General features: G+C 45.9%; 1 protein-coding gene across 1 annotated transcript in view; it reads left to right on the top strand.

The window, feature by feature from the left end:
• The first annotated feature begins 405 nt into the window (after nt 1-405).
• The window catches only part of LOC140910087 (UDP-glucuronosyltransferase 2A2-like), a 46527-nt gene continuing 30329 nt past the window's right edge, over nt 406-16603 (top strand). Inside the window, exons 1-2 of the mRNA XM_073340254.1 lie at nt 406-513; nt 4089-4978. Coding sequence (XP_073196355.1) covers nt 4243-4978 — 736 coding nt within the window. The 5' untranslated portion in view covers nt 406-513; nt 4089-4242. The remainder of the gene's footprint in view (nt 514-4088; nt 4979-16603) is intronic.

Genomic DNA, 16603 nt, shown 5'->3' with positions numbered 1-16603 from the left:
TAAATGATTCCACAAAATATTTCCTGGTGCAGACTGGCTCCTTATCATATTACTTTCTTCCTGTTTAAGAGCTCTATTTGGGGTAAACGTATTTAAGCTCCTTTTACTTTTGCCTGATGCACAGGTGCTGCCAGAGCTTCTAAGGGAAAGATCAGGTGAGTAGCAATGGGACAGTGTGTGCAGTTGGTAATACAGTAGGTTGACATAAACTGTACTTAATTATGAAGAAAAAGAAGTAATTAGTTAAAAAATATATCAGGATGTTCCATTAGGTAAGAGATTTTTGCATGATTTTTTTCTGCAATTTTCTGTGCGGAAGTTCCATATTTTGTTTGATTGGTGGTATAATTTTATATCGACTTCTTACAGGATCATCTCGTTGATATATTGATAGGCAAACCAAAGCGCGGACCTTGCAACTGCATCTGTGCTTGCAGGCTCCAAAGCAGGAATCTGCTTAAGAGGAACCAGTTGCCGGATTAGGACCGAAGAAATCTGCCTTCTGGTATATGTGTATGTATCATCTCTTAGGGCTTGTTTACATGGGGAAATTGACCAGAATAGCTCCCAGTTTGGGCAGTCTATTCCAAACTAAAAGTCACTTTATTCTGGAATTATTAGTGGACTTTGTGAGTGCACTGATTATTCTAGAATATAGTGATTTTTATTCTGGAATAGAGTGTCCACAGTGGAGGCTATTCCAGAATAGCCACTGCATAATGGTAAAATTAGTTAGTGGAAAACCAGGCGCTGGCAGAATAGTTAATGTTACAAGGTTTGTGGTGAACTGCGTTGGGTATACAAGTGAACCCCACTTGTCTACTTAATTAGTAGCAATTGAAAAACTACCTGTCATTTATAAGAACTAGGTATGAATTCTGATGATGATGGTAAATGATTTTGATTTGGGATACACTGTACTGTTCCAGGACACTACCTTAATTTGCTTTAGACTCATGGATTTGGGAAACTTTGTTAATTTAAAAAGTCTGAATATGAAAAAGGCCAACATTTTCCAAATTGGGGATGTAAAGTTAGACTCCTACATCCACATATAGGCATCTAAATAACTGGCCTGATTTTCAGATGGTTCAAGCACCCACCACTTCTATTAGAGTCTGAGAAAGCTTCATAAGATAATTATTTAGGTACATAAGTAGGAACTATGGGGTTGAACTTGCGGTGCCTGTGTTTTAAATGCTATGTGTGAATTACTAGTTATGCTGCATGGTATTGGGAGTAACCAATATTCATGGGTGTTTACTGGGGCTCAGAAGGGTATGGCAGTCAGAAAACATTGTTAAATCAGCCTCTGTACTAGATGATTGGAGGAGAGCTAATGTAATGCTTATTTTTTAAAAAGACTGCAGAGGTGATGTTGGCAATTCCAGGCCAGTAAGTCTAACTTCAGTACTGGGCAATCCGGTCAAAATAGTAGTAAGGAACAGAATTATTAGACACACAGATGAACACAATATGTTGGGGAAGAGTCAAGATGGCTTTTGTAAAGGGAAATCATGCCTCACCAATCTATGTCTTTGGGGGTGTCAACACACATATGGACAAGGGTGATCCAGTTGATGTAGTATACTTGGACTTTCAGAAAGCCTTTGACAAGATCCCACACAAAAGGCTTTTAAACAAAATAAGGAGTCGTGATAAGAGGGAAGGTCCTCTCATGGATCAGTAACTCGTTAATAGATAGGAAACAAAGGGTAGGAATAAATGTTCAGATTTCCGAATGGAGAAGGATAAATAGCAGGTCCCCTAAGGATCTGTACTGGGTCATGTGCTGTTCAACATATTCATAAATGATCTGAAAACAGGAGCAAACAATGAAGTGGCAAAATTTACAGACGTTACAAAATTCAGTGTTGATAAGTGCAAAGTAATGCACATTGGAAAACATAATCTCAACTATACATACAAAATGATGAGGTCTAAATTAGCTGTTGTCACTCAAAAAAGATCTTGGAGTCATCTTGAATAGTTCTCTAAAAACATCTGCTTAGTGTGCAGTGGCCATCAAATGTGCAGCGGCAGTCAAAAAGGCTATTGTTGTTATATAAGGAACCATTAGGAAAGGGATAGATAATAAGACAGAAAATATCATAGTGCCACTATATAAACCCACGGTACGCCACTATCTTGAACACTGGAACTGGAAAAGGTATAGAGAAGCAGAGCTGATTCACAGGAAGCCTGGGGGGCTGGAGAAGCAGAACAGGGCGGTGCTTTCAGCGGCAGAGGCAGAGCGGATGTGAGGTGAGCTGGGGCTGGGCACAGGGTGTGGAGCTGCTGGTGGGTGCTCTGCCAAATTTTCCCCGTGGGTGCTCCAGCCCTGGAGCACCCAGGGAGCTGGCACCTAAGGTGCCACTTTTGATGTGATCAGTGGGGGGAGCGGCTGCTTCCCCCGCTCCTCCCCTAGCTACACTCCCCTGCCCCTAGGAGCCAGAGGGACCTGCCGGATGCTTCCTGGGAGCTGCCCTAGGTAAGCACTGCCGGGACTCCCCACCTTGCCCCCCGGCAGGTGCCTCTGGCTCTTAGGGGTGGGGTGGGCACTCACTACGGTGGCCCATGAGACCCTCCTGCCTGGTTCTGGGGGCAGTCAGGGGAGGGGGGTGGATGGGGCAGGGGTCCTGGGGGGTGTCAAGGAACGCAGGGGAGTTGGATGGGGCAGGAGTCCCGGGGGGTGGGGGTGGGCAACAACCCCCTCGTGGGGTGAGGAGGGAACCCGTTGTTAAGATTTTGGCAGCTCATCACTGGCTATACCTGAGTGCCAGAAGGTGGGACTGGATAACCAGAGGTGGATCACTTGATAATTGCTCCGTTCTGTTCATTCCCTCCAAAGCACCTGGCATTGGCCACTGTCAGAGACAGGATACTGGGCTAGATGGACCATAGGTTTGACCAGTGTGGCCATTCTTATGTCCTTACGTACACAGTGATGTGTGTTGGTAGATAGCCAAGCTATCAGTGAGTAAGGTTAAGATGGATCTTAGTGTGTTTCTGCTCTTCAGGCAGCTAATAGGGATGAAGGGTGGGGGCCCAGGTTACTGTGGGAGCTGCTGCTGGCTCTCCTTAGGGAGGAGGAAGCCCTCCAGCTGCCACCACTGGTCCTTCAGTGAGCAGGCAAGGCTCACTCCTCCCTAACCCACCATAGCTGGTGCTGCCACTCATGAGACTTTGAGGGGAGGGGGCTACCCTGGCCCAGTATTCCTCTTCTATGGGTCACTCATCCTCAGGGCAGAGGGCCAGGAAAGTGGTGCTCTCCCCACCAGCCTTGGAGCACATGGCAATGGGAGGCACCAGCCCCTCCTCATTGCAGAGAGCCCTTTGGGGGATTCACCAACTCTGACCCCTGCTACAGAGGCCTCTCCCCACACAAGGCTCTGTGCTGTGGTGGCAGGTTGCCTCACCATTGCCAATAAGCATTTCTTGAACAGACCTTATCACACCGCTTGTAACAGCGCCACCTTCTGGCTACCACTAGTGTCACCACATCTTTTTTTTAAAAGCAGGGGGGCGGGGAGGGAGAAAAGAAAATATTTAGACCAAAAGAAAAACCTGTGTTAAGCTAAAGGTAAAGTTGCTATGGTAAGTAACACAAACGTTAGAACAAATAAATACCAATCATGTTACAGGTAAAAAAGCAAACCTTCACAGTCCTGACATCATGATATGCTTTCCAGTGGCCCTGCCTGGGAAAATTAACAGGAGGCCAATCATCATACTTCCCTAACAAATTGACAAGTGCAGAGCGTCATGAGACATTCCGTACTTACCCTCATTTCCATGATTAATATTTTTGTCTGGAAACGCCTCAGTACTGCCACCGATAAAGCCAAAGTGTTAAATTCACCCTTATGCAGAGGGATCAACACAAGGCTCATGCACTCCTTAAGTTTCATTTGAAGCCCTATTTTTGAAGACTTAACTAATAGTTAGGATTTCTACTGGCCCTCTTTCTCCTCAGCCGAAACTAACGATTAAAAAACAAGTGGAAAGAGAAGAGTTAAACAAGAAAGAAATACCATAACCCTTTCTGTCTTTTTAATCCAGACACCTAAACTGTTCTTGTGTTTCAGGTGTATCCGTCACCATACAGGTTTGGAAAACCCACTCTTCTGGAGCATGTCTGTTCGTCGTTAGTACTGGTCAAGTGGCTATTCCATATCACTGAGAGACTGAGAAAGTGATTGAGAGTGAAAATTTTATTCCTATCCAGTCACCAAACCCACCATGGCTTTCGCCACCAGTGTGTCAAAGAAGCACATCCAATTTATAGCCTTTCAGGTCACTCTGATAGGAACGGTCTTCTGTGGGAATGTGCTTATTTGGCCTGCGGAAGCCAGTCACTGGCTAAATGTTAAGATCATTATACAGGAACTGATACGCCGAGAGCACAATGTCACCATCCTAGTATCAAATGCTTCCCTCTTTATCACACCGCATGCTGAGACGTCTGAGAGGTTTGAGGTGTACCCTGTGCCCTCCAGAAAGAACTACGTTGACTCCTTGATCAAGGAGATTGTGAGCTTGTGGCTGAATAACAGACCAACCGCACTGACCTTCTGGCAGTTCTACAAGGAGCTCGGAAAGCTGATCAGCAAAGCGAATAAGATGAATAGACAGCTGTGTGATAGTGTGCTAGCCAGCCAGGACTTAATGGCACGGCTGCAGAGGGACAAGTACGATGTGCTTCTGTCAGATCCGGTGACTATCGGTGGTGACCTAGTTGCTCTCAAACTCGGAATTCCATTTGTGTACTCTCTGCGGTTCACACCAGCCTCAACAGTGGAGAGGCATTGTGGGAAGATGCCCTCTCCACCTTCGTATGCACCCGCAGCCTTGTCTGAGCTCACAGACCAGTTGTCATTCAGTGAAAGAATAAAAAACATAGTGTCTTACCACCTACAAGACTATGTGTTTCAGAGCTACTGGGGAGAATGGGATTCGTATTACAGTGAAATTCTAGGTAAGCATTTCACTTTCATTCGTATTCTCACTGTTATTTAAAGTCTTAAATGATATTACATCCAAAAATCTATGTCAGAAGAATGTTCATGTGGCAAAGACAAGCACTTAAAAGTTAGGAGGTGCCAGAATTAAAGTTGCCCCATACAACATCCGTCCAGCCCCACTGTGCATCTGCATGGTCATAACTGAGCCTTGCCCCCCACCACAGTGGCAGAGCTAGGAATAAAATTCAGCTCTCTTAGGTTCCAGTCCAGTGCCTTAACCATGGGAGAACAGCCTTTATTATTATTTATTATTTTATTTTATTAATTGTTATTTGTATTACTGTAGTGCCTGGGAGGGAGCCCAACTCATGGACCAGGGCCCCATAGGGTGACCAGATGTCCTGATTTTATAGGGACAGTCCTGATATTTGGGGCTTTGTCTTATATAGGCTTCTATTACTCCCTACCCACTGTCCCGGTTTTTCACACTTGCTCTCTGGTCACCCTGGGACCCGATTGTGCTAGGCACTTTAAGGACCTTACAATCTAACCTTTCCAACTGTCTGTCTCATTTACTGTCCCGCTGATGCACTCAATGAGGTAGAGGTCCTGTAGAACAAATTGCATGTGATTATGTAATTAAAGTGTGTTATAATGTATACTTACAAGAGGATAGATGAGAGACCAGGGTTCTATTCCCAGCAGTGCCAGAAGTGAACTTGTGTCTCCTGTGGACTACAGTTATCCCATCTCTAAAAGAGGGCTAATGATGCTTGTTTCTCTTCCAGCACATGGACACAATGACTAGCTCAGTAATAAGGGGAGTGAGGTAACTTAGGGTGGAAGAGGTGCCAGGTGTTGGAAGAGGTGACACCAGAAGAACTAGTCCCTAGTTCAGTGCTGCTCCGAGACCAAAGGATGTTTGATGGGAGTATATAAGTGTAACCCACTGGTTCAGTGCTGTTATGTGTCCCCTTCAAGTGGCTGGTCCCCATAAGATAATAAAACCTACAAGTGCTGCTAGCTAATTGAGGTAGTTACTGTTTTAGCTCATGTGGTAAAGGTCTGTACTGTGGAATTGGAGGTCCTGGGTTCAAATCCAGCTGAGAAGCAAGCAAGCACATCATTTTCTCCATTCCCTCTGTGCTTTTTGTTAGGTTCAGAGGAGACTTAGTGATGAACTCAGTCAGGAACCTTCACACAATGCTCGTGAGCCATATATCCATAGATTTTTAAGGCCAGACAGATCCCGTAGTCTGACGTTTGTCTATGGATCACCAGCAGTCCCTATGGCCTTTCCATAGCTCAAAAAAAAAAAAAAAGCCTAATTTATGTACCAAATTTTCTTTGTGGCCCCAGGCACAAGATGTCAGCTACAAAAGCACAGGGGTAGACATTTCACCCCTCACGAAGGGTGAGCAGAAAATGTTACAATCTTTTTTTATTTTGAAAAGAGTCAATTTTTTAGTGTGCTGTTTCTTTGGAATCCCTAGTTCAACTGACTTGAGATTCTCCCTATGAAGCCAACCCTGGCCCATGGCACAACCTGCCAACATTCAGAATGAACTGTCATTGCTGGGGCATTTTTAGAATCTTAGTTACAGCCTAAATTATAGAGAGACTACTGCCACGATGTTCTAAACAACCACCATGGATACTCTCCTTCACGAACCGCTTCCGTATTGGGTAGCACTAACATGACCCAGAACCCAAGCCATATTTTCCCCTAATGGCAAGATATGTTAACTTTGGAGGCTCTTCTGTGATATAAGGTTCAATACAGGGGTAACTGGGTGAAATTCTCTGGCTTGTGTTACATAGGAGATCAGATTAGATGCTCTAATGATCCCTTCTGGCCTTAAAATCTATGAATATAGTGAAGATGACTTTCAAGTTTTCTCTGTGTCAGTGCTACAGATCAGTTGTGGATAAACGGCTGAAGATAAAATATACTCTGCCATTCCTTTCCAGCATGGGCAAGTTGGCTGGGTGAGTAAGAGGAAAATTCAGAGGTTCTCAGTGGGTATACTGAAATCAGGCATGGCTTTGTAACCAAAGCCCATACGTACATCACAGGTTAGTTAAAACCAAGCCTCTCTTTTCAAAACAAATTATGTTTACATACACTGCATCCGGTAATAAGCAATGAGGGCACTGCAATTTCTGTCATTTCACATAGAACCCTTGTTCTGAATTGTTGTCAGTGGAGCTAATCTGTGTTGTAACACTGATAGTTTACTTAAATACTAATTACATATGATCAGTCAAACCTTTTAATAGGTTTGAACTGCACCTTCAACTCCCACTGACTCCAGTACCTGACTGAGCCTCAGTGCACCTTGCAAGATCGAGCCCTTAATGCTTCAAGAAAATGAACCTCTATTGTCATATTGCAATCTTGGCAGATCACTTGACTCACCGTGGTTTCCCATAGCTATTCCATTACAATATCTGTCTGCTTGTGTAGGGGAAGAACGGACAGAGAATGAAAAAGGAAAGAATGATCCAAACAGTACACATAAGCTGCAATGAAAGACATTAGGACAACAACAATGCGACTTGGCAAGCAATGAGAAATATTGCCATGCAGAAGCTTAGAAGCTATTTTTCTCTCACAGTGAAAGGGACTTAAGTGATTTCTTAAGTGCAGAGAAAATAGGTTACCAGGAAAAAAGCTACAGGCTTTACCAAAGACTTTAAAATCCAGTCTACGGTACGTTACTGTCACCTAGGGGCATAAAGAAGAGCATACAGCTCTTATACCAAACATCTCATTGCATAGTCTAGTTCCATTTCAGGTACTTATTTGTATTGTGTTACTGTAGTATCTGAGCATCTCACCATCTTTAATGTATTTATCCTCCCGACACCCCTGTGAGGTAAGGAAGTGCTATTATCTGCACTGTACAGTGTCTGGGTCACCTCAGATCCCTGGGGGTCAGGGAAAGGAGCTCAACTCCCCTTCCCCCAAAGGAGCAGGGGCCCTCAGATCCTGGCTCATGTATGGGGGGCAGGGAGAGGAACTCAGACCCAGTGTCAGAGGGGCAGAGTCCCCCAGGTCCCAGCTTGCACGGCGGCTGAAGGAGAGGGGCCCCCAGAAAAGTTAGAGCAGCGTCTAAATTAGCTGTACTACTCAGGGGAATGTTTCCTAAAAAGAGGGAACCCATTTATCAGAGGCAGATAGTAGCAACAGGCCTGTCGCTCATTCTCCAATTTCTGCCAAGGACACTGAACTTGGAGTGCAGTTCAGGTTCAATGGCCACAGCATGCCTCCTTCAGCCACCCAATTGCTGAGAGAACAGGCTACCTGCAAACCCTTTCTTTTCAACAGAGCCCTGGTCTTGCAGCACATATGTATTTCATTCTCTTCAGCAGGTGGAAGTGGGTAGGCATTGTTTGCTGCCAGGGTTATTTGGCCAGCCAATAACACGGAGTCCAGAAGGACCCCAAGCTGCAGACCAATTTAACCATCTGAAAGACATCCTTGATCACTGGGGATGCTGTAGAGGAGGCAAGTTCTTCAAACCATTTCCCTATTTGGGTGTGTAGTCAAACAGTGTTGCTTTAGAGCTGTTTCATTCTAAGCAGGTTAGGTGCCTAACACCCTTTGAAGCTAAGGGGAGTTAGGCATTTGTGTAAATACCACTAGGCGCCTAAGCAGTTTACGCACCTATCTGCCTCATTAGGCACCTAAATACCTTTGTAAATCTGGCCCTTATCTCTGATTAAAAGTCAGTGGGTGCCTAACTCCCTGTTGTGCCGTTAGTTTTAAAATCACATGGAACAGCAAGTTCAGTGTTCACTGCTTGTACCGTCTGATAGGGGGATCTGCGAAGTTATTCCATGCTGAATAGAATTTCCATCCAGGTTTTCCAGAAAGAGATGGGTGTTTCATAAATCATGGGATGTTTCTTACTGACAACATGAATTTTGTATGACTCACCCTTTTAAGGCGGATCCCTGTCTGAACATAGCCTTTGTCTGCTGATTCACAACTGCTGCAGGGATGCTACATTTGCAGTGCATCTGCAAGATATTTCTTTGCCTCTCCCTGCTGACAGAGAATGTGCTTTCTGGGAAGGTGCTGGTGTGGCCTGCAGATTACAGCCACTGGATGAATCTGAAACTGGTGACTGAAGAATTGGCAAGCATGGGCCATAACATTACAGTGCTGGTCCATTCAGCATCCCTTTCTGTCAACACTACTTCAGCTTCCGCTCTTCATTTCGAACTCATTGAGGTTGGATTTACATCTGACAGGCTGCGATCACTGTGGGAAAAATTCCTGCATTTCTGGGTCTATGAGAAAGCTCAGGTTTCCTTCTGGGAAATGCATAGCACAATGAGGAGCCTCTCGCGTAGCGTTTCTCACATCCAGAGGCAGATATGTGATGGGGCAGTAAAAAGCAGGAAGCTGCTGGAAAAGCTGCGGTTGTCCCAGTATGATGTCCTTCTCTCAGACCCAGTGCTTCCCTGTGGGGAGCTGCTGGCGGAACTGCTGAGGGTGCCATTTATCTTCACCCTGAGGTTTTCCCCAGGCTTTTCATTTGAGAGACTATGTGGTCAAATATTGACTCCTCCTTCTTACGTGCCAGCTGCCACTTCTGAACTACAAGAAAAGATGTCCTTCTTGGAAAGGACTGAAAACCTATTGCTCTACTTCATTCATGACCTTCTGCAGCTCCTGGTTTGGAAGGAATGGGACTCCTATTATAGCAGTGTATTGGGTGAGTTTCCATAAGTACTCACCCCTATTTTTGAAAGGGATGGGTAACATAAGGTGACAAAAAATGATTGAATGCAGGGCCAGATCCTCAGCTGGTGTAAATGGACTTCAGTGGAGTGACACTGGTTTATATGAGCTGAGTATGTGGCCTTGTCAATGTAGAGGTTTCACTGGAGGGTAAACATCTGTATATCAGAAGTAGGGAAACATAATCAACGGTCTCTTTTCTCTGAGACAGAGGAAGATATTTGATGAGTCAGTGGGGCTGCCTCTCCTCTGACACTGTTGTAACTCAGGAGTGACTCTGCTGAAGTCAACAGAGAGACATTGGCCTAAAACAGGGATAAATGAGTTCCAGGACCCTCTGATTACAGCAGCTTCATTGAATCCATTCCGACCTCTCTCCTCCTTCCCCTTCTCAGCCAGTGACGCTGTCCATTCTGATGACGGAAGTGTGTGGCTGGAATCTCCTCTGAAGCACTTGTTGTGAAGACCTTGCAGGAATGAAGACTCCTTTTGTTATATATGTACAGTGGTGGCACACATGGCTGCTACCAGTATGTTTCACCAAACCACAACTGGCCTGGAATGCCACTGAAAGAGAATAACAAGAGGATCCATGAGTAGTTCACTTCTAATTATTTTCTTTGTCATGGTGCAGCATTTCTTTAGAGCAGGAGGAAGCCATCATGCACATGGGTTGAACATTTGCTTCCTCAGACACTTCTTGTTTCTCATGTCAAATGCAGCACGGTCCGCCTCAATTATCCAAACTAGGGTCATGTCCATCTTTGGTTAAACCAAGTTTGCACGTAGACAAGCCCTTACACCAGAAACTCTTCAGCTATCTGAAATCTCACTTATCTCAGTTTATTCTTGCCTTCATTACATTCAGATAATGGAGGTTGTACCTAATTTTGAGACTGCGAGATACATCTGAGAGTATATAATGCCTATGAAGGAGCTGGAGCTGATGACTGCTATTGTTCTGTTGCTCTTCTGCATGGCTTCTTCGAATTGCCTCATGAAACTGCATTTATTTTCTTTTGGTGACTACTTACAATTTTAGGTCTGATTGACAGCCTGTTGGAAAGACTCCCATTGACTTAAGGCATAAGAGGGAAACCCTTGCATGAAGAGGATTAAAGGCTGTATACTCCCTGCATAAGGGGAATTCCCAGGTGGCCAGGTCAGCTGGCTTTGAGGCCCTTTTATGCCATAGAATGATGGAAGGAGGGCATCACAGAGTGAGAAGAGGCCCAGGATATTTAACCCAGCCTAATAGCCTAGAGAGAAGCAGCCAACACAGGAAACAAGACAAAGCAGATGGAAGAAAAAAACCTGGTGAAAACAGAGGCCAAAAGAACACAGGTGAACTATCCCAAATAGAAAGGGCCTATCCTTGTCTTCACTAGACTTTTGTAGCTGGAGATAATTGATTGACAATTAACTTGAGGTAGTTGATTGCCAGTTAACTTGTTAACAGGTAATTAACGTTTCTAAAGGCTTAGTGTGGACGCTTCCCACTGCAGACAGGCTATGCTGATCCCTAGAGAAAAGAACAAGGCCTGTGTAACATGATGAAATGTGTGCCCTGTGTCCACATCAGCCTTTACAAATCTGTTAATTACCTCACGTTAACTCCAGGTATAAAATTTGGCCTGGTCTACACTAGCGGGGGGGGGCTCAATCTAAGATACGCAATTTCAGCTATGAGAATAGCGTAGCTGAAGTCGACGTATCTTAGATCGAATTAGAATCACTTTCTTCGTGTCCTCGCGGGGCGGGATCGACGGCCGCCGCTCCCCCGTCGACTCCGCTTCCGCCTCTCGCCCTGGTGGCGTTCCGGAGTCGACAGCAGAGCGAGCGGAGATCAATTTATCGTGTCTACACTAGTTGCGATAAATCGATCCCCGATAGATGGATCACTACCCACCTATCCGGCAGGTAGTGTAGACATGGCCATGTGAAAGCAAGCCCCTAACTGTACAGGCTGGCTGTAGAAGACATGCTGTCACTTTCCTGGCTTCCCTATCACAGCTCCTATAGGATCTAGCACTGGAAAACAGTTACAGAAACCCACATGCTGCAATCCAGTTGGCAATGCATTTCTTTCTTTCTCCTTAATGCTCTTTTTCCTACAGTAAGTCAATATTATTTTTCTCAAGTCCCTACTCTATCTGGTGGCTAGTTCTTTCTCTGCAGTAGGGGCAGTAGCAGTTTGTAAGAAGAGCAGTAATTCATCCAGAGCAAGAATTAATGTTAGTGATTGCTCAGCAGAGGGAGTGATTTGACTCGAATCTTGTTTCCTGCTGTGGAGTGAAGCAGGCGATTCATACTGTCTTATCCAGGACAGGATTTTGTGCTAGCACAGGTTGATTTTTATTGCCAAGGTATTCCCTGTACTCTGAGATAACCAAGGTTAATCGATGTTGGAAGTTTTAGAACATAACCTCCTCCGTGGGCTGTCCTCTTTCGTACTGGCACCTGAATCAAAAGAAGCAGGCAAGCAAGCAGGCAGAGTGGAACAGCTTACAAGGAAACGCAGCCACGTGATGTGTAGGAAGTGTATTACAGCACTCTTTTTGGTTCTGGGCTCTGGCTTGGTCTCAGGGTCCTGTGGGAAGGTGCTGGCCTAGCCAGCTGATCACAGTCACCGGCTCAATGTAAAGTCCATTTTAGAAGAGCTCACAGACAGAGGCCATGAGGTGACTGTGCTGTTGCCTTCATTCTTTCTGGGCACAGATCGCACCAGACCTTCCCCTTTCAATTTTGAGGTGATCCCTGTGCCATTCACAAAGGAGAATATGGTCTTCCTGAAGGAAGACTTTCTCCACATGTGGCTTTATGAACTGCCCAATTTTTCATACTGGGAGACCGCTTCCAGGATGTGTAACTTAATATCACGGGTGGTGTCTATAAACAAAGCAACTTGTGATTTGGTGGTGTGGAATGAGGAGCTGAAGATGCTGAGGGAGGCTGCCTTGAACGTTCTCCTCGCAGATCCATTAGTGCTGGGTGGGGAGCTAGTAGCAGAGAAGCTTAGAGTCCCATTTGTCTATACTTTCCAGTTCTCTATGGGGAACACAGTGGAACAGCTATGTGGGGGGGCTTCCAGCCCCTCCTTTGTATGTGCCTGCCAGCATGGGCAGCCTGACGGACAGGATGCCTTAATGGAGAGGATGAAAAACATGCTCTTTTACGCTCTTCAGGATGTTCTGTTTCACCAGGTTTTCTGGAGAGAACGGAGTCCGTACTACAGCGATGTTTTAGATAAGGCTGCTTTTGTTTGCCATGATTGTGTCTTTACTGTGGGCCGCATTGTGTGAAAGGAAGCCCAGTCCAGTGGGTGAGGATTCCAGGCACCTGGCTTCAATTTCCTGGGCCAAGTGTACCCGGCAAACTTTTGTTGGCGATAGTGATGTCCACCAGGGCTGCGAAGAGGTGCGATCTCTGCCGACAACTAGCCCCTAGCATAAACAAAGTTGTATCGGCGAAACTGCCCTTTTACTTGTATAGCTTGTTTTGCTTAGAGGGGCTGGAATAAGCTAGCCCGGAAAAGCCCAGTTTTGCTGGTATAAGCTGCGGTTGTCTAAGGAGCACTTGCCAAGCTAGCATACTGGCAAGACACTCCTAGTGTAGGCTTGGCCTAAGGCACCTTTTATATCAGTCTAACTGTGTCCGCACCAGGGGTTGTACCAGTATAGGTATTTTGGTAAAAAATCACATCCCTAACTGAAAGTACATCAATACAAAAACTGCATGGAGCCCACACCTTAATCTCTCTGTGCTTAGTTCCACAGCTGAACATTCTTGTGACATTTCCAGCCTTGCCATGTCCCTTCACAGCTAGAAAGGGGAGTGAGAAGAAAAAGCCTTGGTCTCGGTGCCCAGCTGTGCCAACTTCCTGCTCTACATGGTGCAGCTGAGCAGGTAGGAGGCAGAGGAGAAAGGGAAAGATCCTAGGAAACTCTGCTGGTTGAAAAACACAGCTGTTTCTCTCCCCTCCATAGATTATTCCCCAGGAGAGGAAATTGGGGCCTAAAATCATTCCATCTGTTTCTTTTGGCATGATCCTATAAGGCAGCCCAACAAGTAACCACTAGGCCTTATGGTGAAAGCAGTGGACTGGGGAGGCAAGAGATCTGGAGTCTAGTCCCAGCTCTGCCACAGACTACCTATGTGACCTTGGGCAAGTCACTTCACTTCTTCATGGCTCCATTTACTATGGGTAAAATAATCCTGCCTCTCTCCCATCCATTCATCATCTCACCTGTTTAGAGGGGAAGCTTTCCTGCTGTATGTTTATACAGCTCCTAGCACAATGGGGCCTGATTCTCAGTTGGGACCTCTAGGTTCTTTTGTGACACTGGTAATAATAAGGTGGCTCACAATAGAATCATAGAATATCAGAGTTGGAAGGGACCTCAGGAGGTCATCTAGTCCAACCCCCTGCTCAAAGCAGGACCAATCCCCAACTAAATCATCCCAGCCAGTGCTTTGTCAAGCCTGACCTTAAAAATATCTCAGGAAGGGGATTCCACCACCTCCCTAGGTAACGCATTCCAGTGTTTCACCACCCTCCTAGTGAAAAGCTTTTTCCTAATATCCAACCTAAATCTCCCCCACTGCAACTTGAGACCATTACCCCTTGTTCTGTCATCAGCTACCACTGAGAACAATCTAGATCCATCCTCTTTGGAACCCCCTTTCAGGTAGTTGAAAGCAGCTATCAAATCCCCCCTCATTCTTCCCTTCCGCAGACTAAACAATCCCAGTTCCCTCAGCGTCTCCTCATAAGTCATGAGTTCCAGTCCCCTAATCATTTTTGTTGCCCTCTGCTGGACTCTTTCCAATTTTTCCACATCCTTCTGGTAGTGTGGGGCCCAAAACTGGACACAGTACTCCAGATGAGGCCTCACCAATGTCGAATAGAGGGGAACGATCACGTCCCTCGATCTGCTGGCAATGCCCCTACATATACATTCCAAAATGCCATTGGCCTTGGCAACAAGGGCGCACTGTTGACTCATATCCAGCTTCTCGTCCACTGTAACCCCTAGGTCCTTTTGTGCAGAACTGCTGCTGAGCCATTCGGTCCCTAGTCTGTATCGGTGCATGGGATTCTTCCATCCTAACTGCAGGACTCTGCACTTGTCCTTGTTGAACCTCATCAGATTTCTTTTGGCTCAATCCTCCAATTTGTCTAGGGCCCTCTGTATCCTATCCCTTCCCTCCAGCGTACCTACCTCTCCTCCCAGTTTAGTGTCATCTGCAAACTTGCTGAGGGTGCAATCCATGCCATCCTCCAGATCATTTATGAAGATACTGAACAAAACCGGCCCCAGGACCGACCCTTGGGGCACTCCACTTGATACCGGCTACCAACTAGACATGGAGCCATCGATCACTACCCATTGAGCCCGACAATCTAGCCAGCTTTCTATCCACCTTATAGTCCATTCATCCAGCCCATACTTTTTTAACTTGCTGGCAAGAATACAATGGGAGACCATGTCAAAAGCTTTGCTAAAGTCAAGGAACAACACGTCCACCGCTTTCCCCTCATCCACAGAGCCAGTTATCTCGTCATAGAAGGTAATTAGATTAGTCAGGCATGACTTGCCCTTGGTGAATCCATGCTGACTGTTTCTGATCACTTTCCTCTCCTCTAAGTGCTTCAGAATTGATTCCTTGAGGACCTGCTCCATGCATTTTGCAGGGACTGAGGTGAGGCTGACTGGCCTGTAGTTCCCAGGATCCTCCTCCTTCCCTTTTTAAAAGATGGGCAATACATTAGCCTTTTTCCAGTCATCTGGGACTTCCCCCGATCGCCATGAGTTTTCAAAGATAATGGCCAATGGCTCTGCAATCACATCCGTCAACTCCTTTAGCACTCTCGGATGCAGCGCATCCGGCCCCATGGACTTGTGCTCGTCCAGCTTTTCTAAATAGTCCCAAACCACTTCTTTCTCTACAGAGGGCTGGTCACCTGCTCCCCATGCTGTGCTGCCCAATGAAGCAGTCTGGGAGCTGATCTTGTTTGTGAAGACAGAGGCAAAAAAAGCATTGAGTACATTAGCTTTTTCCACATCCTCTGTCACTAGGTTGCCTCCCTCATTCAGTAAGGGGCCCACACTTTCCTTGACTTTCTTCTTGTTGCTAACATACCTGAAGAAACCCTTCTTGTTACTCTTAACATCTCCTGCTAGCTGCAACTCCAAGTGTGATTTGGCCTTCCTGATTTCACTCCTGCATGCCCGAGCAATATGTTTATACTCCTCCCTGGTCATTTGTCAATCTTCCACTTCTTGTAAGCTTCTTTTTTGTGTTTAAGATCAGCAAGGATTTCACTGTTAAGCCAAGCTGGTCGCCTGCCATGTTTACTATTCTTTCTACACATCAGGATGGTTTGTCCCTGTAACCTCAATAAGGATTCTTTAAAATACAGCCAGCTCTCCTGGACTCCTTTCCCCCTCATGTTATTCTCCCAGGGGATCCTGCCCATCAGTTCCCTGAGGGAGTCAGTCTGCTTTTCTGAAGTCCAGGGTCCATATTCAGCTGCTCTCCTTTCTTCCTTGTGTCAGGATCCTTAACTCGACCATCTCATGGTCACTGCCTCCCACGTTCCCGTCCACTTTAGCTTTCCCTACTAATTCTTCTCGGTTTGTGAGCAGCAGGTCAAGAAGAGCTCTGCCCCTAGTTGGTTCCTTCAGCACTTGCACCAGGAAATTGTCCCCTACACTTTCCAAAAACTTCCTGGATTGTCTGTGCATCGCTGTATTGCTCTCCCAGCAGATATCAGGGTGATTGAAGTCTCCCATCAGAAGCAGGGCCTGCGATCTAGTAACTTCCATGAGTTGCCGGAAAAAAGCCTCGTCCACCTCATCCCCCTGGTGCGGTGGTCTATAGC

The sequence above is a fragment of the Lepidochelys kempii genome, chromosome 4 (genome assembly GCF_965140265.1).
Source record: "Lepidochelys kempii isolate rLepKem1 chromosome 4, rLepKem1.hap2, whole genome shotgun sequence".
In the NCBI taxonomy this organism is placed as follows: domain Eukaryota; kingdom Metazoa; phylum Chordata; order Testudines; family Cheloniidae; genus Lepidochelys; species Lepidochelys kempii.
This window is presented reverse-complemented; position numbering and strand designations above follow the sequence as displayed.